At 58.7% G+C, this 22,615-nt stretch overlaps 1 protein-coding gene across 2 annotated transcripts in view; it reads left to right on the top strand.

The window, feature by feature from the left end:
- The window catches only part of PSD2 (pleckstrin and Sec7 domain containing 2), a 44,047-nt gene that overhangs the window by 2,941 nt on the left and 18,491 nt on the right, over window positions 1–22,615 (top strand). For both annotated transcript variants that reach the window (XM_045818804.1, XM_045818794.1), the window contains exons 2-8: window positions 2,053–2,189; window positions 10,633–11,057; window positions 13,933–14,385; window positions 14,788–14,982; window positions 16,230–16,310; window positions 19,966–20,078; window positions 20,812–20,870. In XM_045818804.1, the coding sequence (XP_045674760.1) occupies window positions 10,684–11,057; window positions 13,933–14,385; window positions 14,788–14,982; window positions 16,230–16,310; window positions 19,966–20,078; window positions 20,812–20,870 (1,275 nt within the window). In that variant the 5' untranslated portion in view covers window positions 2,053–2,189; window positions 10,633–10,683. The remainder of the gene's footprint in view (window positions 1–2,052; window positions 2,190–10,632; window positions 11,058–13,932; window positions 14,386–14,787; window positions 14,983–16,229; window positions 16,311–19,965; window positions 20,079–20,811; window positions 20,871–22,615) is intronic.

The following is a 22,615-nucleotide window of genomic DNA, read 5'->3' as shown; positions in this document are numbered from 1 at the left end:
TTTTCCAGGGAAATCTGTTTTGAGTGGCATCTTATGTCTGAGACTCCATATTTAGCCTGGCTTCTCACACGGGAGGATACACTCAGGCTGTCGCCCCTTGAGGGGTGTGGGGGGAGGGCTTGGCTTGGGCGGACCTGATTCCTTGTCACAGCTCAGGCGGAGGTGGGGCAGGGCCCGTGTTCCTCCCAGTCCTGCCCTGGCCGAGGGCTGCCCTGCTGGTCTCCCCGGGGACCTGGCTGTTCCCTGCAGAGCCCTTGTCCTCCCGAGGGTGTTTGCTCACAGCTGAGTGCGCTTCCTTGAGGCCTGGACCCTCATTAGGTGGTGAGCCACCCCAGGGCCGTGTCTGCCTGGCCCCTGGTGACTCCAGTGCCCAGCCCAGCCTGGACAAGGGCTGCAGCCCAGCTTGTGGGCTGCCCCCGCCACCACTGCTGCCCCGGCGCGTCAGGCCCTGAGCTCCACTCTTTGGAGTGTCCCCCTTCATCCCCTTCCTTCCCCTCTTTTATCACGTCAAACCTGATAGTACAATGAACACCCACCTATGTACCCTTTACCAAGAGAACCAGGTTTGCCAACTGTGGACATTTTGCCCACATTTTTTCTTTCTCTTTGAACCTTTTGACAGTAAGCTGCAGATATCATAACAGTTCACCTATAATACTTCAGTGTGAATTTCCTGAGACAAGGACATTTTTCTACATGACTGTACTATTAACATACCCAAGAAATTAATGACACAATTTAACCTAATATGTAATCCATATTCAAATTTTTCTAGTTGTCCCCATAATGTCCTTTATAGCTGTTTAAATTTTTTTTTTTGATCAAGCATCACATATTACATTCAGTTATGTCTTTTCAGTCTCCTTTAATCTGGAATAATTCTCCTGTTTTTTAAAAAAGTCTTTATGACACTGTCAGTCTTAGAGAGTCCTGCCTAGTCCCCTTGTAGAAGGTTCCACATTCCCGATTTGTGGTACTGCTTCCTCATGAGTAGATTCAGGTTAAACAGTTTTTTTGTAAGAATATCCCATAGGTGATGTGTGCTTCTCAGTGCGTCCCATCAGGGGCACAGGTCACTAGCTTGTCCTGTAATCGGTGGTGGCAAGTTACGTCACCTGGCTCAGGAGGCCCTTTGTTCAGCCCCATTCCCGCCTCCTCACTGCCTCCAGGAGCTCCGTCCACCTGGCCATCCACGCACCTGGGCGGCCAAACCAACGGAACCTCCACTTTGGAACATACGTTGGAGAAGGGCGATTAAGACACTGATGGGGCCTTCACAACCTCGCGGGTGGGGATGGGGTGAGCCACAGCTCAGGGGAGGTGCTGTCATAGCGGGGGAGGGGCCCCCGGGAAAGTCCTGAGAGGTACAAAGAAGGGAGATAGGAGGCAGGGTCATGACAGGAAGAAAGGGGATGGGACCCGGACCACAGATGCCCACCTGGAGCCACGGAAGGGTTTTAAAGGGGGGAGTGACGGGGCCGTTGTGGGTGCTGAAGAAGTTGCTTTGAGGAGGATGGGGTGGGACTGGCCAGCACACTTGCATTCGGGCTGCTGTGGGAGGTGTACAGAGGGAGCGCAGTCAGCGGTGTGGGGGCCCTGCTGTGACTGGGGCGTGGCAGGCGGTGTGGAGTGGGGGGTGCTGTAGGGGGCAGGCTGGATGAGCGGGCTCTGGGGTCCGACTGGAGGTGGGGAGGGCTGCTTCGTGATGGCTTGGGAAGGCGGTGGAGAATGTGGTTTGAGGTATGCGAGGGCTGAGGTTCTTTCCAGGTCAGAGGAACAGTGTGTGGGGAGCTCATTTCCCCAGGTCTTGGTGGTTACCTGTGGTCACCCGCTTAAAGCTCATTTCGGGATGAGGGCAGAGGGAAGGACACGCCTAACCCACAGCAGGGAATGAATGGACGGGGGCGGGGGGGGGGAGGGGGCCGGGGGGGTGCTCACGGGCACCAGCAGGGAAGGGACTTTGAGAAGGGGTCAGGGGCTGGCTCAGAGGCAGCTGCCACCATCCGTCCCTCGAAGGCCCCCCAACTCCCTTCCCTTATTTTGTTTCTTCAGAATTGCAAGGTAAAACCCGAACCCTGGTCAGATCCATCGCCCAGCCTGCTCCACATCTGACCTACGCAGCTGGATGGGGCTGGGAAAAACCTCTACCCCATCTGGTCTTACTTTAAGATCAAAACCGTGAACTTCAGGTGGGTTTTCAGTGCTGTCCTGCAGTCCCACCCTGGGTCCCGAGCCCTGTGCCTCCCTCTACCTGATGACTACTTCACACTTTCTCTTCCACCCTCGGCCCAAGTGCCCCTTCCCCAGTCCCCTTCACCGCTGCTGACACTGTTTCCTACCTCTCTGAGAAAACAGAGGCAGCCCTGGCTGGTGTGATTGAGCGGTGGGCTGTGAAGCAAAGAGTCACCAGTTTGATTCCCCGTCAGGGCACCTGCCTGGGTTGCAGGCCAGGTCCCCAGTAGGGGGCGCATGAGAGGCAACCATGCATTGATGTTTCTCTCCCTCTCTTTCTCTGTCCCTTCCCCTCTCTCTAAAAATAAATAAATAAAATCTTTTTTTTTTTTTAAAGGAAGAACTTCTGTTCCCCATTTACAGTGAAACTCCCCAGGACACTTGTCTAGACTGTGTCTTCATGTCCCCGCCCCCCACTCTCTTGACTTCCCTCCAGTTGAGCTTTGCCTCCCGTCCCTTCACTGACTGCTCTTCTCAAGGTCACCAATGACCAGTTCTCAGCCCTCATCGGTGGCATTTGACACATCGAATCTCTCCCTCTTCCTCGAAAGATTCCTTGAGCTCCAGGATATCCATTCTTCCGTTTTCCTTCCCCCTCATGAGTTGCTCCTCTCCTTCCCCTTCTCCCCTGCCCCCACCTCTTAATTTCGGAGGGCCCAGGACTCCGCCCCGGCCTGGCCGCTCTTCCTCGTCTGCCTTCACTCCTGTGCCTGTGTCCTCCGGTCCCTGGCTTTAAGCACCACCTTCATGCTTCCAGCTCCCAAATTTATACCCCGAATTTTGACCTCTCTTCTGAGCTCCAGTAGCCTACCCAGCATCTCAACAGCCTTGTCTACTAGACATCTCAAACGTAGCTGGTCCAAAGCTGGGCCCCCAGTCTCCCTCGCCAACCTGCTCCACCTCGTCTTCCCTGTCTCAGGAGTGGCAGCTCAGTCCTTTGAGGTGCTCAGCGCCCAAATGTTGGTGTCGGTCTGACCCTCTCTCCTACCCCTGGACCGCCCATCAAAGGGTGGGGATTTTACCAGCAACCAAATCTCCCATCACGGGGCTATGGCTGAATAGGAGGGACAGGGAGGTGGTAGTGGAATGGCCCAGTGCTCACCTTTCACACCTGTGCTCTCTGTACCGTGAGATCCTGGTCCTCAACTGGCCCCAAGGGGACTACAACCTTTGTCAGACCCCATGCCGAAGTCCTAAAATGGAGAGGAGAGGATGGGAGGGAGAGGAAGGGAGGAGGGGTGGGGGAGGAGGTCACAAGGGAGGGATGAGGCAGGGAGGGTTTTCCCGGGGTGGAGTGGACAGAAGATGTGGGGATGTAGAGAATACAGTGTCAGTGAAAGTTGGGCAAAGAGAAGGGAGGGTAAAATTTCTAGGTTTACCTCTCCTGGCTGTTGACCCCGGTGGGGAGGCAGGGAGGCCGCTCAGAGATTGAGCCTCTGTGTTCTGTGTCCTTCCCCGCACAGGCGTCTCAGCTGAGCAGGGTCGGCTGGGAGGACTTGCACGTGGTCCGTCCATTATAGAGCTCTTGGGGTTCAACTCTGAATCCACAGGCTCATGGGTCAAATGAGGCTCAGGAAGCAGAGTGAGCCCCAGGTGTGTCCTCTGGAGCTCCAGGAAGATGAAACTGCCACTTCTTCTGAACAGCCTAGTTTTTTGTGGTCCCAGATGATGGGAGGCTCACCCTCTAGGGAAGTCAGCGGGGGCAGGGTCACCAGTTATAAACATGATGTGGGATTTGACAGCAGACATTTTGAATTTCAGCAGTGCTGAGGGCTCTCCAAACCAGAATGCAGATGTATGCAAATGTTAAGCAAATGAGGGTGCCAAGTGGCGCCGGGAAGAGAAGCAAGCAGGGAGATGTCAAAGGATGACCTTTGAGGAGCTGGGCCTGGGGCCTTCTGTAAATCCCAGCAGGCTGCAGGGCACATGCAGATAAGATGCAAATGTGCAACCGGAGCCCAGCCACCTCTGCCTGCCCGATCTTGAGGAAGAGGAGGCCTTTAGATCCCCAGGACCCAAAGCAAGCTGGTTCTCCAGAGGCCAAAATGAGAGAAGGAAGGCGTGCTGGTGCTGGGTTCATTAAGGACCCCAGACTGGTACCACGTGAAGGGGACGGATGACTTTTAAGGATGCCCCAGGCACTTAGCTCTTGACCCCGCACATGGTGTGGCTCTTGTGTCTTGAGACAGAACTCTAGGAGGGTGCCTGGCCAGGAGTGGGGCTATTGGCGGGGCCAGGACTGTAGGGTCTCCACCTACCTCAGGAAAAGGTGGGGTGCTCTCTGGAGCTACCCCAGGAGCATCTGCTGCCTCTGCCCGCAGGCTGGGCCTCTGAGGTCCCTGCTCTGGCAGGCTGCCAAGAACGCATGTCCGCTGGGGCCCAGTGGGCGCTGCCCGTGCTGCTCTCCTGGGCATTTCACACCTGGCGTGGGCAGCCAGCCAGTTCCCCTGCAGACCTGAGATGGGGTTCTGGGGGGCAGCAGCTACTGCCCTTCCCCGAGCACCTGGGGCCAGCTCTGAGCTGAGCACTGCACCTGTGGGGCGCCTCTGTCCTCATTGCAGCCCTGCGTGGCAGATGCTGTTCGCACTCCCATTTTGCAGGGGAGGATGCTGAGGCTCAGAGAGGTGGGCCACTGTCCCCGAGGTGACACAGCTGGTGGGCAGCAGAGCTGGGATTGGAAGCCAGTCCTCCAGACTGCACAGCCGGGGCACTGACCACTGCCCTGACAGTCCCAGTCTAACACACTTGTTGCTGTGCAAGGCGGTCCAAGCTGGGGAGGCCAAGTGAGTTAGGAAGGGTTGGGGTCACCTCGGGAAACGGAGGCAAGGCAGCTCCTGGGTGGACGCCCCCTCTGTGTTATCCTGGCACCTCCCTGCCCTGGGCTGTAGAGTGAGGGGTGCAGGCCCAGGTCGGTCTTTGTGTAGGGAGGGTGCTGAGAGCTCTGGGTGACAGGCAGGTCCTGCCTTCCAGACCCCTTGGCTGGCAGAGGCGGGTGTGGGGAGCAGGGGGAGCTGTGTGACCCAGCGAACCCCCTGAGTCCCTGCTGCCCACGCTGCCAGTGGCCCAGCCAGTGCCTGGGAGTCCCAGCGGGCCCATGGATGTGGAGGCACACCTGGCTAAGGTGTGCTCTGAGCACCTATTGTGCGCCAGCCCTCTTTATTGATCATCTTATTTAAGTGCCCATGTCTGTACTTGTGTGTTCGTGTGTGAGTGAAGAGCCCCAGCCCATGTGCTAAAACTTGGGTGCGAGAGGGAGTCAGTACCGTAGGAACTGAGGGGAGGGGTAGTGGGACTAATGGGGTATTCAAGGGGGTTCCCAGTGGGCAGAGGATAGGTCTGAGAGTGAAAGGTTTTTAGCTCCCCCCCGAAGTAGCCCTCATGGAACTTTCTCTGAGTGTTCAGTACCACAGGCAGAGGGTCCTTGGGGACTTTCCAGGTTGGGGTTTGTGCCCAGAGCCTAAGGATGGGCGCTGGAGGTCCATGCGCCTCTCAAAAAATACTCAAAATGTTGTACACACATGGGAGAGTCTGTCTGGGGTGGGACCCACAGCTGCATCAGATGCTCACAGAGGTCTTGGAAATGTTAGGGGTCTCTGATGTGCATGGGGTATACATGAGGGCTTTCTCCCGCCCAAGCTTCCCCCACACCCTGGGGGCAGAACCAGAGAGTCTTGGCTCTCCTGCCGCTCCCGGGACAGCGGTGGTCTCCGCTGCGCCTCTGCACTGATGCTCCACACTGGTTTCCTCTGCTCACAGCCTCCTTGACATGCCCTGCCTGGGCTCTGAGGCCCCATGACCCTCCCACAGCCTCTTAGATTTTGCCTGTCCTGGGTCCTTTGTCCTAACTCTGCCTCCTGGGCCCCCATTGCCACCAAGTGGCCCTGCATGGCCCCATCTCCTCCCAAACTTACCCAGCCGCCCGATGCCACGGGGTCCGGCTGTGGTCAGTGTGGATGTCCGTCTTCCCCACTCCCCACCCCAGCCTGAGGCACTGGGTTGTCCCTTCCCTGCCCCTGGCTCCTCCCAGAGCAAAGTGGTTCCATACCAGTTGTCTAGCGGTGTAGGTCTGGCTGCCCTGAACCCTGCCCCTAGGCTGGTGGGCTCCTCATCTCCGCCTCACCACGCAGGAACACTGCCTCCTGAGGGGCTGCCCTCCATGTGTGTGTGTGTGGTGTACGTGTGTGCGTGTGTGTGCCCACACACGCCTGTGCTGGATGTTTGCTCACAGACATGCACGCGGGCACCTGCACCCTCTGTCTCACACAGCGGGCTGGGCCCTGGGGCCCTCTCTTGTCTGGCCCCCCTTCCAGCCCTTCCCTGGGGCTCCTCACAGCCCCTGGCTTGGATCCCAGCCTGGAAGGCACCATACGAGGTTACCCCTGTGATAGTCCAGCGTTGTTCCAAGCAGAACGCCTGCCTTGCCACCTTCCAGTTCTGTGACCCTGAGCACGTTCCTCAGCCTCTCTCTGCAGAGGATGATTATCACCTCCAGTTGTTGAGAACCACCCGCTGTTCGCCAGGCACTGTGCTGGGCTCCGGGGGAGACCACAGCAAATGTGACATAGTTCCCACCCTTGCTGAACTCACATCCTGGTGAGGCGGGAAGTAAGGAAGCACGTAGAAAAGGAGGTTCTAGTTCAGCTGAGTGATGCTGAGCAGATATGCTGCTCCGTGGAGGAGGGTGAGAGAGTGCCGGGTGGTCGCAGACAGCTTCTCTGAGGAGACAGTGTTGGAGCGGAGCCCTGAGAGACAGGAGGCAGTCATTTAAAGATGTAGGGGAGAGCATTCTAGGCCAAGGGTACAGCTGGTGCAAAGGCCCTGCAGTGGGAATGAGCTCAGGGAGCAGAAAGAAGGCCACGTGGCTGGCGGGATGGGGGTGGGGAGAGGGTAGTGAACCAGTTCAGGCAGGGCCTTTTCAGGCATGCTGAGGAGACCGGGTCCTAACTGAAGGGCAGTGGGAGCGGTTGGAGGGTTATGAGCGAGGGAGTGATATGATAGTTTGTTTCCACGACTCCCTCCAGCTGCCCCAGGGAGAGCGGGGAGGGGCGCGGGGTTGCCTCAGGAGCAGCTGAGGCAATTTAGAACCCCTTAGAACCCCTTAGAAAGCTGGCTGCCTCGGCATTTAGCCCTGGCCCAGCCAGTGCTCCCCTATCATCATGACCCCATTTTGGTTGGTGCTGGAAAAGAGGCTGCTGCACCCAAGGCCACCCCAAAGGCTGTGGCTGGTGGGAGCCTCTGCTTGCAGCGGGGCTTGATTCAGGCTGAGGGAGGATGCAGGGGATCTAGCTACTGCCAGCCTGTCACGTGCAGGCAGCTCCTTGGGTCTGTGCCCTGTGGCCCCACTGTGCCCGCTTCCCCCGGCTCTTGCCAGCAGGGCTACAGGTAGGCAGGGTCGCCGCTTTGGGTGGACTCTTCCAGTGGAAGATTTGAGGCCTTGACCTTGTGGGAGTGTCTGATGGGGCCCTGGGAAACTGGGGGCTCATCCTGTACCTCCAGCCCACCCAGGTGCAGAGGGAGGCTACTCTGAGTTCTAAGAAGCAGCCACTCACTACGTGACCTCAGGCAAAGCCTTTTCTGGTTCTGTGCCTTAGTTTCTCCATTTGTCAAATGTGGTGGTAGAAAGAGTGGACCATAGCTGTCTTCCTTTCTCCTTGACCTCTGTAATGTGTTCTTTCTTGGATCGCAGCTCTCCCAGCATTTATGACCTTAAGTCCTCCCACCAGCCCTGGGAAAGGAGGTAACGCCCCCATTATGGAGATGGGTCCACCAAGGCCAGAAGGGACAGTGAGTCCCAAGGCACAGGGTAGTTCAGAGTGAAAACTTGGGGCATTTTTTCACACCTCTGCCCTGAAGCCCCCCTTTAAGTGCCCATCACTTGGGCTCATTAAGAGAAGGGGTTCTTGGCTCAGCTATTTCTAGGCCTAGATGGCCCTCAGCCCAGGCAGGGATTCTGCCCCCCCCCCCCAAGAGTGGAGCTCAATGCCGCTCCTTGTCCGCTCACCCCCAGAAGCCAAGGACACGGCCCAGTCCTGGGTGTTGGCGCAACCTCCATCCCCGTCCCAGCTGCGGGAGGACATGGCAGGGCAGGTAAGGCTGCAGCCAGCCTGAGGTAGCTGCTGACAGTTGCGGGGTGATGTGGGGGCCTCCCAAGAGGTCCTTTATTTGTCCATAACCCTGGCTTTGAGGCCGGTGCAGACTGAGCATCAGGTGGAGCTGCTTACACTCTCAAATATCAGGCCTTGCTGGGAGCTCTGGGAGAGCCCTGGCCAGAGAGGAGGCGCCCCTCCCTGCAGGGCTCGGCCTCCACGTGAGGCTTCCTGATGGAATGGGGTGAAGCCCTGTGCCCCAGATCCAGTGCTCACCCAGGCCCCTGGGCTGTAAAGGTGGCCGGAGGAGCGGAGCTCAGGCAGCAGGCCAGAAGGCCCCACTCCCTGCCCCTGCCCCCCCCCCCCTTGCTTTCTCAGTGCTGCTCCGCCCCCAAGGAGGCTGGCTGAGGAGATGACCCGTTCTCTCCCCTCCCCTGAGCACCCCGCCCGCCTGCCTGTGGGAACACAGTGGAACAGCAACTGGGGCAGCAGGGATTTAGGGCAGGCCAGAAAGGGCCCATCGCTCAGGGCCAAGCCCCTTGGGGTTCCCGTGTCCTAGGATCGGGGCCCAGATATTCTAGAGCTTGGCTCGGCAGACTGTTTTTTAAAAAAAATTCTATGAAAGTTTTTTTTTTTTTAAGTAAAATCCATGCTCACACAGCCTTCAAAAACCCTAGGAGGTGGCATCAGGGTGAGCGGGCTGGGGCCCCAGACCCCAGTCCTGCCCTCTCCTCTTTCACTTCGTGTTTGACAACGACGAAGGTTAAATGACTGTGAAGTGTCCTGTGGTGTCGGAGCGCCCGCAGCGCCTGGAGGTGATTCCCTTTCTTCTCCAGGCTCCTGTTCTCTGAGTGGGAAGTTTCTCCTACTCTGTCCGTTCCCCGTAATTCTGGTTCCGGAGGTCTGGGGGGAGGGCTTCATACCATGTAACTGAAGTCCCTCAGGTGACACTCCTGACCAGGCAGGGGAAGACAGTACGGGTTTCACTAAGCCTTGCGTCGGCACCTGCAGCTCAGTCTGTTGCAGCCTGGGAGCCTGCCAGTCCCTCTCCTCCTGCAGCCTCTCCTGAGTCCCTGGAACGCTTTCTCCAGAGGAGTGTGGAGGTACTGGGGGGGTGGGGGCTAAGGCCTGAAAAGGGGAGGCAGGAAGTTGTTTGCAGGGGCTGCTCTGTGTCCCTGGTGGCACAGGTATTGGAGGTACAGTAGGGGGTGGCGGTGGGCATCGCCTAGCGTGGGTGCGGCCGGGACCCCGTGGGATGAGGGGAGAACAGACCATCACATCTGCCCTCCCACCTGGGATTAGGTTGGGCAGGAAGCCTCCGGGAAATATGGGCTGGTTCCACTTTATTTTAAAGGGGACATGGCAGGTAAAATGGATCTCCTGATTTTACAGAAGAGAAACAGGCCTGGAGCAGGGCAGAGGGGAGTGGGCCTGGCCTGGGTTGGGTGGGAGGAGTCCTGACCTGGATCCACAAAGGGTCGCACAGTGAGCTGGGCAGAGCAGGGCTTTCCCCTTGCACGCTCTCCCCAGAGCACTCCATGGCGGACTCCTCCTGAGTCCTTCCTCAGGGCTCCGTGAGCTCTGCAGAGCCCCCGTGTGGAAGGGACCCCCAGGCCCCTCGTCCTCTCTCCTAGTGCTGGGGCTTCGGGCGCTGGGCAGCAGAGGCAGCTGCGCTCTCAGCGAGGCTCCGTGGTGGCGCTGCACCCGCCCAGCACCCTGGACAGCACCTCACGCTGGTTCTCGTGAGGGCTCACTTTGGCTTCTCTTGGGTGGCCTCCATTCTGATAAAGCTGCGTTCAGTTGACTTCCTTGCCTCCTCTTTTCACCGCTGCTCTAAAGGCAGCCCCAAGCCCAACTCCCTCCGTGTTCCCTGGAGCCAGGGCGAGGCAACGTGCAAAGAGGCGAGGAGCCTGGCTGCTGCTGGCCTGGGCTCTGTCTCCGTCACTCCCCAGGGGGAGAGGGAGGGGGCTTGGAGGAGCTCTGGACCCTTCCCTAGTCCCTTCCAACCGGGGTCTTCCTCAGAGGGCTTTGGTGCATCCTGGAGAGCACAGCAGAGACACAGGAGGGACCGGGGAAGGCGGGACTGGGGCCCATGGAGTGGTAGAGGGTGGGGAAGAGGAGAGTGGGGCTGGTTTGAGCAGGGCACTGGGGACACCATGGCATGAACCCATACCCCGCCAGGAGGGCCCACAAAGGTCATCTCAGTCATCCTTCTGTCCCCAGGCAGGCTGCCTGGTGCTGGGTCCACTGGGCGTTAGACCCCCAAGCACCTGCCTTGTCTGACTCACCCCTTCCTCTTGCCATCTGCTGCCAGGTCTAGTGGAGTCCCAGGAGCGGCCGGCACGGGGTAGAAGCAGCGTCTGGCATGGAGGAGGATAAGCTCCCATCTGGGCTGCCTGAGGAAGATGGAGCCACCTGGGACCCCAGCCTGGAGCCTGGGGAGGAGTCCGGGGTCCAGAATGGAGCGGTGGCCAGTGTGGACCTGAACGGCAGCCTCAGCAGCCCAGGGCATGAGCTAAGGGGCACCCTGGCGGACACCGAGGAGCCCATAAAGAGCCCGGACATGGCCCTCCATCGCCTCAGCCTTGGCCTCTCTCTCACCAATGGCCTAGCCCTGGGGCCAGACTCGGACATTCTTGAAGATTCCACAGAGCCCAGGCCCTGGAGGGCTGGCGGGCTGGCTGAAGGAGATGACGCCCCCGGGGGCCTTTGTCCGGACACGGAGGACCCTCAGCTAGAGTAAGTCGGTGTCTCAGGGCAGGAGCTCACCACTTTCGATTGCTCCATGCTGTGTGGCCAAGGTCTAGCCACTTAAGTCTCTTTGGTTCTTGTTTTTCTCGTCCATAAAATGGGAATTTCATGTCCCCCTTTTGCCGAGTTCCTGGGCGTTCTGGGAAAACAGAGCCTTGAGACTTCAGAGGCAGACAGGCCTGTTGTGCCCCCACCCCCTGCCCCCCCAACCATCACGGGCCATTTCTATGTGCGGCAGGGGGGCCATACTCCCTCCGCCCCAGGCTGGACGTTAGAGTTACAAAATGCCTCGAAGCAGAAGGTCATCTGGTCCATCCCTGCACTTCCTGCAGATGAGGCTCTCCCGACGCTGCAGCGGACCTCAACAGAGCAGGCTTCGTAGGTTCCTCCCAGTTAGCTACCTGGCCTCAGTGCCATCCGCGAGTCCTACCAGGAATCTTACTTCAGCCCTGCTTGTTGGAGTTACGGCCCCTCTTCTGTTATCCTCAGCAGGAAGTGGGGAGACCTGGTATCGTGGAGATGCTAGTTGGACGTGGAGGGTGGGGATGGGCCAGGGGAATGTCTAGAAGACCCCACGGTGGGCTACAAAAAGACAGTATAGAAGTCTCAGTGTGCAAGTGTGTGGGTGGTGTGTGAGTGTGTGCGTGGAGAGCATGCGTGTGCCTGGCTGTGCGTTGGTGCGTGTGCAGGGCTGTGTAAGCATACTGGTGCATACGAGTCTGCGTGGTTGTGGGTGGAGGGTGTTTGTGTGTGCTTGGCCTGTGTGTGCCTTGGACTCCATGGGGAGGAATGTGGTATGTGGGGTCGGTTGCCCATGTGTGCTGGCTAGGCTGTGGCCATAATAGCATTTCTATCCAGGCAGGACCGGGGCATCGGCCGGCTGGCAGTGGTGTGCCTCGGGGGCTGGGCTTCTGGGCGCACACTGTTTGCATGTGGGCCTCGCGTGTATGTAGGTTGACTGACGGCGGGAGCACGTGGAAGTTCCGAGGTTGGGCTGATGGTCTTCAAGCCCCTGCCAGAACCACCCTCCAGTTCTGTTCAGGTGCATGAGAGGGTGGCAGATGGTGGGTGGGGGAGCCATTCATGGCTCTGACAGTAAATAAGGTGAGCGGCCGCCAAGGGCCGGCTCTGTGTCATTGCTCAGGTGTCTTCAGGACCCAGCCCAGGCAAAGGGGCCTCTGCTGGCAGGTTTAGGTGTCTGCTCTCCGACCCTTCTCTTCCCCTCCTACTGGAGGTCAGTAAGAGGCCACTCCCCCACCCCCCCAGGCCCCTGCGGGGCATCCTTCCACCTTTCAGATTTCTGTGCGCTTCCCCACTTCCTTCTCTGGCCCCTCGGGGGCCTAGTGAGCCTGCAGTGTCGGCTCCTGCTGGGACCGGGATGAAAGACAGCTCTCAGGTCAGTGTTTTTCTGCAGGGAATACACTGGGACCAAACCTTAAGACACTGGGGGTCCAAGGAGGTGTTTGAGGGGAAGGAGCACTTCCCAGTCCTCCAAGTGCCGCTCAGTTTCTGCTGGGCAGCAGGGGCTGAGCCGGAATCTGGAATCTCACGGGGAGAGAGGGCTGCGCTTCCTTGCAAACGATGGGCTGTGATTTATCAGGAACGGGCTGGGCTCAGCCTGCTTCTTTCTTTTTGTTTCTTCTTGCCGCCTCTGTGTTTCTTTCTGTCTTTGTCTGCAGCTCTGCTACTCTCCGTCTCCCCTGCGCCGTCTCCCTGCCCTCTGCGTCGTTTCTCTTTTCTCTCCCTCTCTCCTTGTCTCTGTTTTTGTCTCTTTCTTGTTTCTTTTCTCTGGGTCTCACTCTCCTTCAGTCTCTCTCCTCTCCCTTCCCCGACCTCCCTGCTCACCTGAGCATCTCTCCAGGATGCCTCCATTCACCTGTGTGTGACGCTTTGTTCTAGGTGCTGGAGATACAATAGTGAGCAGAACATACAAAATTTTCTACTCTCATGGAGCTTATGGTCTAGTGAGGAGACAGATAATAAATCACAAAATTATAAATTATTGCATTAAAGTATGTTAGAAGGGGGTACGTGCTTTGGAAATACGAAGTAGGGAATGGGGCTGGGTGCCTGGGGGCAGGTCCCAGGCATCAGTGGGTGGTCAGGGCAGGCCTCACGGAGGAGAAATGAGGAAGGAGGCTTTGGCCTGAGGGCAGAGCTCTCCGGCAAGGGGAGCAGCCGGGGCAGCGCAGCACTCAGCGAGGATGTGGGCCGTGTGGTGGGCTGCGTGGGGCTACCAGCAGCTGCTCATTCACTCGATGCCCCATGCAGCAAGGTTTGCCAAGTACCTACTGTGTGCTGGGTGCATCTGGCCTTGTGTGGGGGTCGTTGGGTGGGGCTGGGGCACAGATGGTAAACAGGGAACAGCCAGAAGCCTTCATCCTGACAGGGGCTGGGAGGATGAGAAGAGCTACTCTGAGGATGGAGAGGTAGGAGAGGGGCCAGTGTGGTGGGCGGTGTGGACCCGCCCCCTCAGTCTCTCTGAGGAGGTGGCATTAAGGCAAAGCCTGAGAGCTGCGATGTGGTCGGCCAACCTAAGACCCTTCCAGGGTATAAGGACAACAAAATTATGACGCTTTGTGACTCTAGTTGTGATGGGGGAGCAGCCCCGTGGGCCAGGCTAGAGGACGAGGACTCACATTCATCCACTGACGCCTGCTGTGGGCCAGGCAGGGTTTGGGCTCTGCAGGGGGGAATGCCGGTCCTTATCACTGCTGCGCCCCAGTAACCAGTCAGCATCTGGTAGTGCTGGCTGAAAAAAGGAACAGGCCACAAGCCACGCCCACTCCCCACCCCCAGGGAGTCCCAGCACCTGCGAACCGGGCAACCTGGCAGAATGCTGACTGGTCCTTGCGTCCTGCAGGCTGGATGGTCCCGGGGAGCCAGATGTCCGGGACGGCTTCAGCGCCACGTTTGAGAAGATCGTGGAGTCGGAGCTGCTGCGGGGCACCCAGTACAGCAGCCTCGACTCCCTAGATGTGTTGAGCCTCACGGACGAGAGTGACAGCTGCGTCAGCTTCGAGGCCCCCCTCACACCCCTCATCCAGCAGCGGGCCCGTGACAGCCCTGAGCCAGGGGCTTCCCTGGGCACTGGCAGCGTGGGGCCCGAGGGGGACGTGGGAGCAGCTGGCGGTGATGGGGAGCTGGGCAGCCCCTTGCGGCGATCCATCTCCAGCAGCCGCTCGGAGAATGTCCTGAGCCGCCTGTCTCTCACTGCCGTGCCCAATGGCTTCCATGAAGATGGACCCCAGGGCCCAGGCGGGGATGAGGAGGAGGAAGAGGAGGAGGACACGGACAAGTTGCTGAACTCGGCCAGGTGAGGCCGGGCCCAGGCTGGGAGCTGGGAGGACCATTGAGCAGATGGGGAAACAGACCCAGAGGGGGCAAAGCAAGCGAGGGCTACCTAGTGGCCACACAGCCCTCTCCAAGGTCATCGTGTCTTCTCTGTGCACCCAGACTCCCCACCGCAGTCCCGAGGGCCCGTTCTGCCCTTCTAGGTCTGTCTAGCCCTCTGGGGCCGGCAAGTTCTGCAGTGGCTTTGGGGGGCAGCTAATGATCTCACTTGAGGGACTCCATCCCATCCTGGTGCAGTGGAGTGTACTTCCCTGCTCTGGCCCGTGTGGATTTCAGGGCCCTGGGGAGACCTTCCAGCACCTCCCCAGGGCCTCTGCCCCAGGGCCACTGAGCCCCGCCTCTCCGCCCCACCCTCCCTCTGCAGTGACCCCAGCCTAAAGGATGGCCTGTCTGATTCGGACTCGGAGCTGAGCAGCTCAGAGGGGCTGGAGCCCAGCAACACAGACGCACTGGCCAATGGGTGCCAGGGGGTCAGCGAGGCTGCCCGCCGGCTGGCTCGCCGCCTCTACCACCTCGAGGGCTTCCAGCGCTGTGACGTCGCCCGGCAGCTGGGCAAGAAGTGAGTTTTCTCTCCCACACCACCCCAGGCAAACCTGGTGTCTTCCCCAGCTGGAAGGGGGTGTAGGTGACTTCTTTTAGTGGCTATTAGCAGTGCAGTGTTTATTAGAAGGTGACTAGTAGAATAGTCACCTTCTATTCGGGGTGCCTGGTGGCTAGAGGGCCCCCAGCAGTCCCTGAGAGCTCCTCTTCCTGCCACTGTCCTCATTCCTCGCCCTGCCCCACATCTGTTTCCTTTCTGGGCTGCCTGGGTGAGGCCTGCATGCTCAGGGAGGGGGGCGGTGGCAGCTCGGCCCCTCGGGGCTGGGGGACTGGCACGTGGCTTGTGGTTGTGGGGCCACGAAGGATGGTAGTGAGGACAGAAGCAGGCCTAGCTCACAAGCCTAATGGGGACAGGTCAGACCCGAGACCCCCAAGTGTGAGCTACCTGGGGGCTTAGGCCAGGGGGTTGGTGCTGCTCCTCGGTCCCTCACTGCTCCCTTTGTCCAGCTTCCTATACCTTCCACGGCCGCCACGTGGCTCCTGCCCTTGTCCTCCTGGCCTCAGCTCAGAAATCATCACAACTAGCTCCCCTTCCTGAGAGTCCATGACCCCCGACCTAATGACACACTTCAGAAGCTTTCGTTGTGGTTGCTCCCCACCCTCCCTTGTCTCTTCAGCCCCTCCCTCGGAGAGTCTCCCCATGGCACGTAACTGTGCTGAAGCCTTTCCTCAGTGGGTCTTCTTCCTCCGGCTTCTTCACAGCCAAACATCTCAGGATTCTGTGCCCTGGATGGCCTCTGCCCCCTCCCCTTCTCCACACTCAGCCCAGGGCTGGCTTTTCTTCCCGCCTGATCCCTTCAGAAGCCCCTCCCACTGTGTTACTAGCTGCCTGGGCCCCAATCTGGTGGCTGTCACCCGACCCCACCTTCCATGGTGCTGACACACTGGCTGCTCCTTTCTTTCTCTCTAATTATGCTTTTAACTATGGAACTTGCAAACATGTGGAAAAGCAGAGAAAATGTATTGAACATTTATGTACCTATTCCTCAGATTCAAAGTTATCGACCATTTTTTATTCTTGTTTCCTCTACCCCATGAGACAGTGCCCTGCCGTTTGCTGGAATATCTTAAAGCTTATGCCCTGGCCAGTGTGGCCGGGGTGGGCAGGTCTGGGTGGGTGGGTCAGGATACCAGGTACCACCGCCCACGTGCCCCCGTTGTTTGCTGTGCCCCGCTTCTCACGGACACCCTATGCTCTCCTGGCAGCAACGAGTTCAGCAGGCTGGTGGCCGGGGAGTACCTCAGCTTCTTCGACTTCTCGGGCCTGACTCTGGACCGAGCGCTCAGGTCAGTGGGGCTGGGGCAGGGCAGTGCCCACAGGTGGGACGGGCTGTACGTCTGGATTCTCATGCCAGCTCCGTCATAAAGTTGCTGTGCAACCTTGGGCCAGTGTCTTGACTGCTCTGAGGGAGGCTGGGGAAGGGCCATCCGAGTGGCAGCCTTCCAGCGACTCCGGGAGTGCCCGCTACGTGGCGGGTGCTGAGGCCTGTGAACGCAGCGTTGCCTCGTGACTCTTTAGGAGAGGAAAGAAGGCGCCACGCCCCACCCCCCAGCCCCTGCTTTGGACTTTCCCAGAGCTGTTGATGGAGATTTGATCTCAGGTCTCACTGGTGCTTGGGCCCAGGGAGGAGCCTCAGGAGGGCCCACGGTGGGAGGACGCAGCCCAGTGTCCAGTGGGCACGGTGGGGTGGCCGAGGCAGCAGGGCGACACCAGGCCGGAGCCCGCAGGGGAGGGGCAGCGTCTCTGAGCTAAGGGCTGGGTGGCCCTGCGTGTTAGACCTTCGCATTGTATCTCACGTGTCTCCTACACTTTTGAAATAAATGTATTTTCCATCCTTTTTTCTTTGCTCAGTTGGGCTATTTTCTGTTGTCCTGCTCAGAGTCCACTTACCCTGTTTCTGTCTCCGCCAGGGCGTTAAACCCACTTACTGGATTTTTACTTTCTGCCATTATATTTTTCAGTTCTAGAATTTTCATTTTATTAAAAAACATTTCTTATAGATGCCAATTCTTTGGGGAACCCCCCCTTTTCACTTGGTTTTTCCATCTCTCCTCTCTTTTCTTGACATATCAGTCATGGTTATTTCAAAGTCCTTGTCTGCCCATCCCAATGTCTGTATCATCTGTATCTGTTTTTTTTTTTAGATTTTTATTTATTTATTTTTAGAGAGAGGGGAAGGGAGGGAGAAAGAGAGGGAGAGAAACATCAATGTGTGGGTGCCTCTTGTGGGCCCCCTACTAGGGACCTGGCCTGCAACTCAGACATGTGCCCTAACTGGGAATTGAACTGGTGACCCTTTGCTTCTCAGTCCGGCGCTCAGTCCACTGAGCCACACCAACCAGGGCTTGTATCTGTTTCTATTGTCTATTTTTTCCTTTTGACTCCATCAACAAGGGTCTCTTTGTATGCTCAGTAGCATTTTGATCAGATGCTGTGCATTTTATATGAATTACAGCGGCTCCAGAACACCATGTATCTTTTTTTTTAAAGATTTTATTTTATTTATTTATCTTCAGAGAGGGAAGGGAGGGAGATAGAGATAGAGATAGATAGATAGATAGATAGAGAGAGAGAGAGAGAGAGAAACACCAATGTGCGGTTGCTGGGGGTTCTGGCCTGCAACCCAGGAATGTACCCTGGCTGGGAATCGAACCTGGGACACTTTGGTTCCCAGCCCACGTTCAATCCACTGAGCTATGCCAGCCAGGGCTAACACCATGTATCTTTAGGGAGCGTCTGCCCTGCCATTCGCTGGGCAGTTAAGGGAGGCAGGGGAGGCGGTCCTCGTCCACCCAGGGCTGAGCCGAGAATTGGTTTAGAGTTCAGCCCACCCCAGGGGGAAGGTCCCATCAGGCTTTCCACAGGGACCCTGTGTGTTCACGGGGGCCTCTCCTTTGGATGGGTCACGAATCCAATTTTATCTCCTCAATATGGCAAGACTGTCAAAAACCCAAATCCCTCTGCTTCTCAGAGGCTTTTTGCTCGGCCCTTTGCACCCTGCCCCGCACATTTCAGAAGCTGGAAAATCCCTCAGAGGAAAACTGGTTGTGTGTTTGCAGCCCCTTGCGTCTCTGCGTTTGTTCCTTCAGCCCCTTGCCCCTTGCCCCTTGCCCCTTGCGTTTGTTCCTTCAGCTCTGTGAAGCCACCAAATGCTCTGCCTGCTGCCTGCGCCCATGATCACCAGCCCACCTCTCCTCCCCAGAACCTGGGTCCTTTGCTCTTTGTCATGTTAGCGGCTTTCTCAGAGCTCCAGAGAGATGTGTTCCGTTGGGTCTCCCCATCAGTCTCAGTGGACATGCTGGTCTCCGAGAGCTGTGCCAGCCTGAGCTGAGGCTGAAGTTTGCGTGGGAATGGGGAGGACTTGCGGGGGGGAAAGGTGCTGGGTGCATCAGCACGTGACCGGAGGCTGGGCACTGGGCTGCAGGACCTTGTGTGTCAGCCCAATAGATGGAGGCACTGGGGAGCCACAGCAGGTGCCAAGTGTAAATCAGGATTTGGGAGGCAGTGCCCATAGCTGCATGCAGGCGGCTTTTGATCCAGAGGAGCCAGGCTTCTGAAGAGGGTCAGATGGGAGAAGACAAGGCCTGGGTTTGGTGGCAGGTGTCTTAGCTTAGGCCTTAGTGAAGACTCCCAGGGAAGGGATGTTGAGCTGGGAGCAGGGGCTGGGAGGAGTTTTAGAAAGTCCTGGTGTGGCAAGAGGGGGCAGGTGGAGCTGGGGGCCAGTGGAGGGAAGAGAACAGGGAGAGGAGGAGAACCAGGTGGCAGAGGGAGAGTTTTTGTGCAGCAGCTGACAGACTGGGGTGGAAGTGTGCTGGGCAGTTTCAGATGCCTTGGGGAGCCTCAGAGAGTAAGGGCTGGCCCAGACGGGGCTCACGGGTCCCGGTTTCCCTGAGGAGCAGCACCAGTGAGGATGAAGCAAAGTGGGCACTGCAGAGACCAGGTAAACTGTTGCTAAGTTAGTAACAAATCGGCCTCATGAACCAGGACAGACAGAGACCTAAAGTGCCTTGGCTTGCAGCTTCCCCCAGGTGAGGGACCCAGGGCCCTCTTCCAGGCCCACTGATTTGGGGGTCAGCTGCCAGGGCCCCTGAGAGCTGGTGACCTTTGAATTGTGCCTTGGGAGGGACTCAGAGGCCAAGCGGGGGAGGAAGGCCTTCCAGGCAGGGCCCAGCCGGCTCAGAGGCAGCGGGCAGTGCAGGCGCCTGTCCTGTCCAGGGTGTGGATCCTGTGTGGAGAGGCAGTGGGTGGGTGCCAGGCTGAAGGGACAGGAGGGAGGTGGGGTTGCAGGGAAGGCCCGGATGTGAGGAGCATGGACGTTGTTCTGAGGGCTCTGGGGAGCCAGCAGCAGATTTTAAGCAGGGGTGAGTTGGATGTGTGTTTAGAAAGATCGCCCCGTGTCCACAGGGAGGATATGCTGGGGCCATGCTGGGCGCACTTACCTGGAGGAAGAGGAGGAGGAGGAAGGTCTGAGACTAGGAGTGAAGAACCTCTTGGGGACAACTCAGATCCGGGTTGGGGGAGCAGTGAGGCAGGCAGGGCGGGGCCTGGGCTGGGGGGGCAGCACACGGAGTGGGGGGTGGGTCTGGCTGGGGCAGAGCAGTCCGAGGGGCAGGCGTGGTCAGCCTGGGCCCAGGCTTCGAGGAGGCAGCGAGGAGCGGGCACTTGCCCCAAGGAAAGCTGACGCCTGCCGTGCGGAGTTCTGCCTCTGCCTGCTGCCAAAGGGCCCTGGAGCGTGAGGAGGGCGGAAACTCCAGAAGCTGTCCTGGGCGCTGGGGCGCCTCCCTGGGCTCGGGTGCTGGGGCGCTAGAGCGCTGGCCCACACGGGCAGGTGTGTTTGTGTGTGTCTGTGTGTGCACACGTGTGTGTGCATGGGTATAGAGGAGGACCCAGACTGACTCGGGGGCTCTGGGAGACCCTCAGCATCCCTGAATTGCCCCCCAGAACCTTCCTGAAGGCCTTCCCGCTGATGGGGGAGACGCAGGAGCGAGAGCGGGTCCTCACTCACTTCTCCCGGCGGTACTGCCAGTGCAACCCCGATGACAGCACTTCGGAAGGTATGGCCCCACTCTGCTGCACCCCCGCCCCGCCCCGCCCCCCCCCCCCACCCAGGCCCTGGCTTCTTCCTTCCCCGCCCACCCTCCACCCTGTCCTGCCCAGTAAACACTGAGCGAATGAACCACGGTGCACGGGATGGGCACTGCCTGCTGGGCAAGAGACCTGCAGATGCCGTGCCCGTCGTCATTCCCAGGCCTGAGAACTCTCCAGCCTAGAGGTTCAGCCCTGAATCTCAGGTCTTCATTCTCGCTGGTCCCTGTGGCAGTGCCGAGTCTCGGTGTGGTGGGAGTCCTGCTGTGGGGGTCTGGGTGGGAGCCCTCTTAGGGGAGGGCCCTGCTGTAAGGATGGACCTGAGTCCCAGGAACACGGGGACTAGGCCAATTACTGGAAGTGACATAGGCCACAGCAGGGTCATGGCCCGGGAACCAGAGCCATCCCTGGGAATTAGGCCACAGGAGGCAGAGTTTGGGCCGGAGCAGGCCCAGGGGGTCAGGTCTCCTTTGAGGGAGGGGTTGTCCCTGACCTTGGGCAGGCAAGCGACTGCGGTGCTGCAGCAGGGGTGGGGCAGGGAGCGTCACGCAGGCCCTGGGTCCAGAGACGCATTTGGCAGGCGGCTGGCCGCTTCCAGTCTCCAGGACCTTCAGGCTGGCTCTGTCAGGAGACCAGAAGGTGGTGGGCGGGGGTGGGAGCGAGCGGGTCCTCACACTGAGGGAGCCACCGTCTCTGATTCAGATGGCATCCACACGCTCACCTGTGCCCTGATGCTGCTCAACACGGACCTGCACGGACACGTGAGTTGGGGAGGCCGGGAGGGGGGGCGTCCTCTCGCTGACTCACCCGGGCTGGCCAGGGCTCAGCCTTCTCTCCAGCCCCTTCCTGAGACCTGCCTAGTACTCCCGTGTCCGTCAGCCGGGCAGTGTGGCCTCTAGACCCGGCCCCGACCTAGTTCATCCCCCGAAGGGGGCCTCGGGCCCGCTCAAGCAGCTCCTACCAGTCAAATGGCAGTGTTCCCCAAGGGACATTCTTGTCACCCTGCCCCCACCAGGCAAACAGTGAAGTGACGGATGGGCTCCGGGTGGGCTGTGAGGCTGTGTCTGGCCCGGGCCTCGGGCTGTCTCAGTGCTGCTCTGACTCAATAACTCCTTTTTCCTCCGTCTGCTCCGGGGACCCCTCTTTGGGCTCTCTTGCCCGCCCTCAGGTGGTAAGTGTGGCTGCTGGTGTGCATGTCCTGTGGGCATCGACTCTCATCTCCGTGTGTCCCCTCCGTGTCCCCACCACTGTGCTGGCCTCACCCATCACTGCCCTGTCATGGCTCACCCCGGGTGGTCAGAGTCCCCTGCTGGGTTGGGGATATTTGAGTGACTTATGGGGACAATGGGCCATCATGTCTGGTTCCAGAGTCAATCCAGAAAGCCCAGGGCACATAGGGTGGAAGGAAGGACTGGGACAGACCCGACTTCAGATCCTACTCTTGCCTCCATGCGGTAGCTCTGTGACCCTGGACGGGACGCAGGCCCTCTCTGGGTCTCAGGTTCTGCTTCTGTGAGGTGGCGGTGATGGTTCCCCCACATCGCCCCGGGGGGGCCAAGAGGTAATACCCGCAACACCAAGTGTCAGGGTCTGGCACCCAGTAAGGGTTTAGTTATGAATAATATTGTTCTGTGAGAATAACAATAGTATTCATGATCACTGTTAACATTTAAATGATGGAGAACCTGAAGGCCCAGCCTACAGATCCCTCCTGCAGGGTCAAGAACTTGAAGGCCACAGTCTGTCTTATGGGAGCCCAGTGTGCGCTGGGGTGCCTGGCCTGCAGACGCTGAGGGCCTCGGTGACCTTGGTAGGAAGAGAAGCTGTGTGACAACTTGGGTTAGTCCGCCTGCGCTCATGGCCTGAGTGTGGGCGGGAGGGAGGATGTGTGTATTTCATGGGAATGTCACCAGAGCTAATGGCTGTTAACCAGCTAATGTTCCCCCAAGACCGGCTTGCTCTGTTTTTCCATGGAGAGCAGCTGTGGCTTGCACACCTTAAAAGGGGCATTAAGCACACCCCACCTATCCTTGGCGGGGCCTGAGAGCAACCTCGGGACCCCGTCACTGCTGTGCCACGGCCTGGGTGCCCTCTCCATGGCCCAGGGCTGCTAAGGATGCAGCAGCCACTATTCAGTGGACTCCCGGGTCAGCAACACCCCTGATGGGCGTAGCTGCCTGACCCCACATTGATGCCCTCAGCTGAAGAGAAGCGTCAACGCATTCACAGATCAGAGCGGGTGGGGCGGAACTGTTCATATCCGTAGTCACCAGAGGCGAGGATCCGCCTTTCTCTCTGGAGGTGGCATTGCTCAACGGTCAGGAGCAAGGGTTGCAGGCTTCTCCACAGGACAGCTGTGTGGCCTGGGGCAAGCTACATAACTCTCGAAGCCTCAGTTTCCCCCACTGTAAAATCCCTGTGAGGCTTAAGGAGACCGTGCTAGTGAAGCCTTTAGCCCAGGGCCTGGTGGTTGCCGTTACTGCTAGCTCTGCACAGGACCCCATGG

Source organism: Phyllostomus hastatus, unplaced genomic scaffold (assembly GCF_019186645.2).
Source record: "Phyllostomus hastatus isolate PE091 unplaced genomic scaffold, TTU_PhHast_1.1 phas_contig_150, whole genome shotgun sequence".
Taxonomy (NCBI): domain Eukaryota; kingdom Metazoa; phylum Chordata; class Mammalia; order Chiroptera; family Phyllostomidae; genus Phyllostomus; species Phyllostomus hastatus.
The sequence above is the reverse complement of the archived record's forward strand: the minus strand, read 5'-3'. Positions and strand labels throughout refer to the sequence as shown.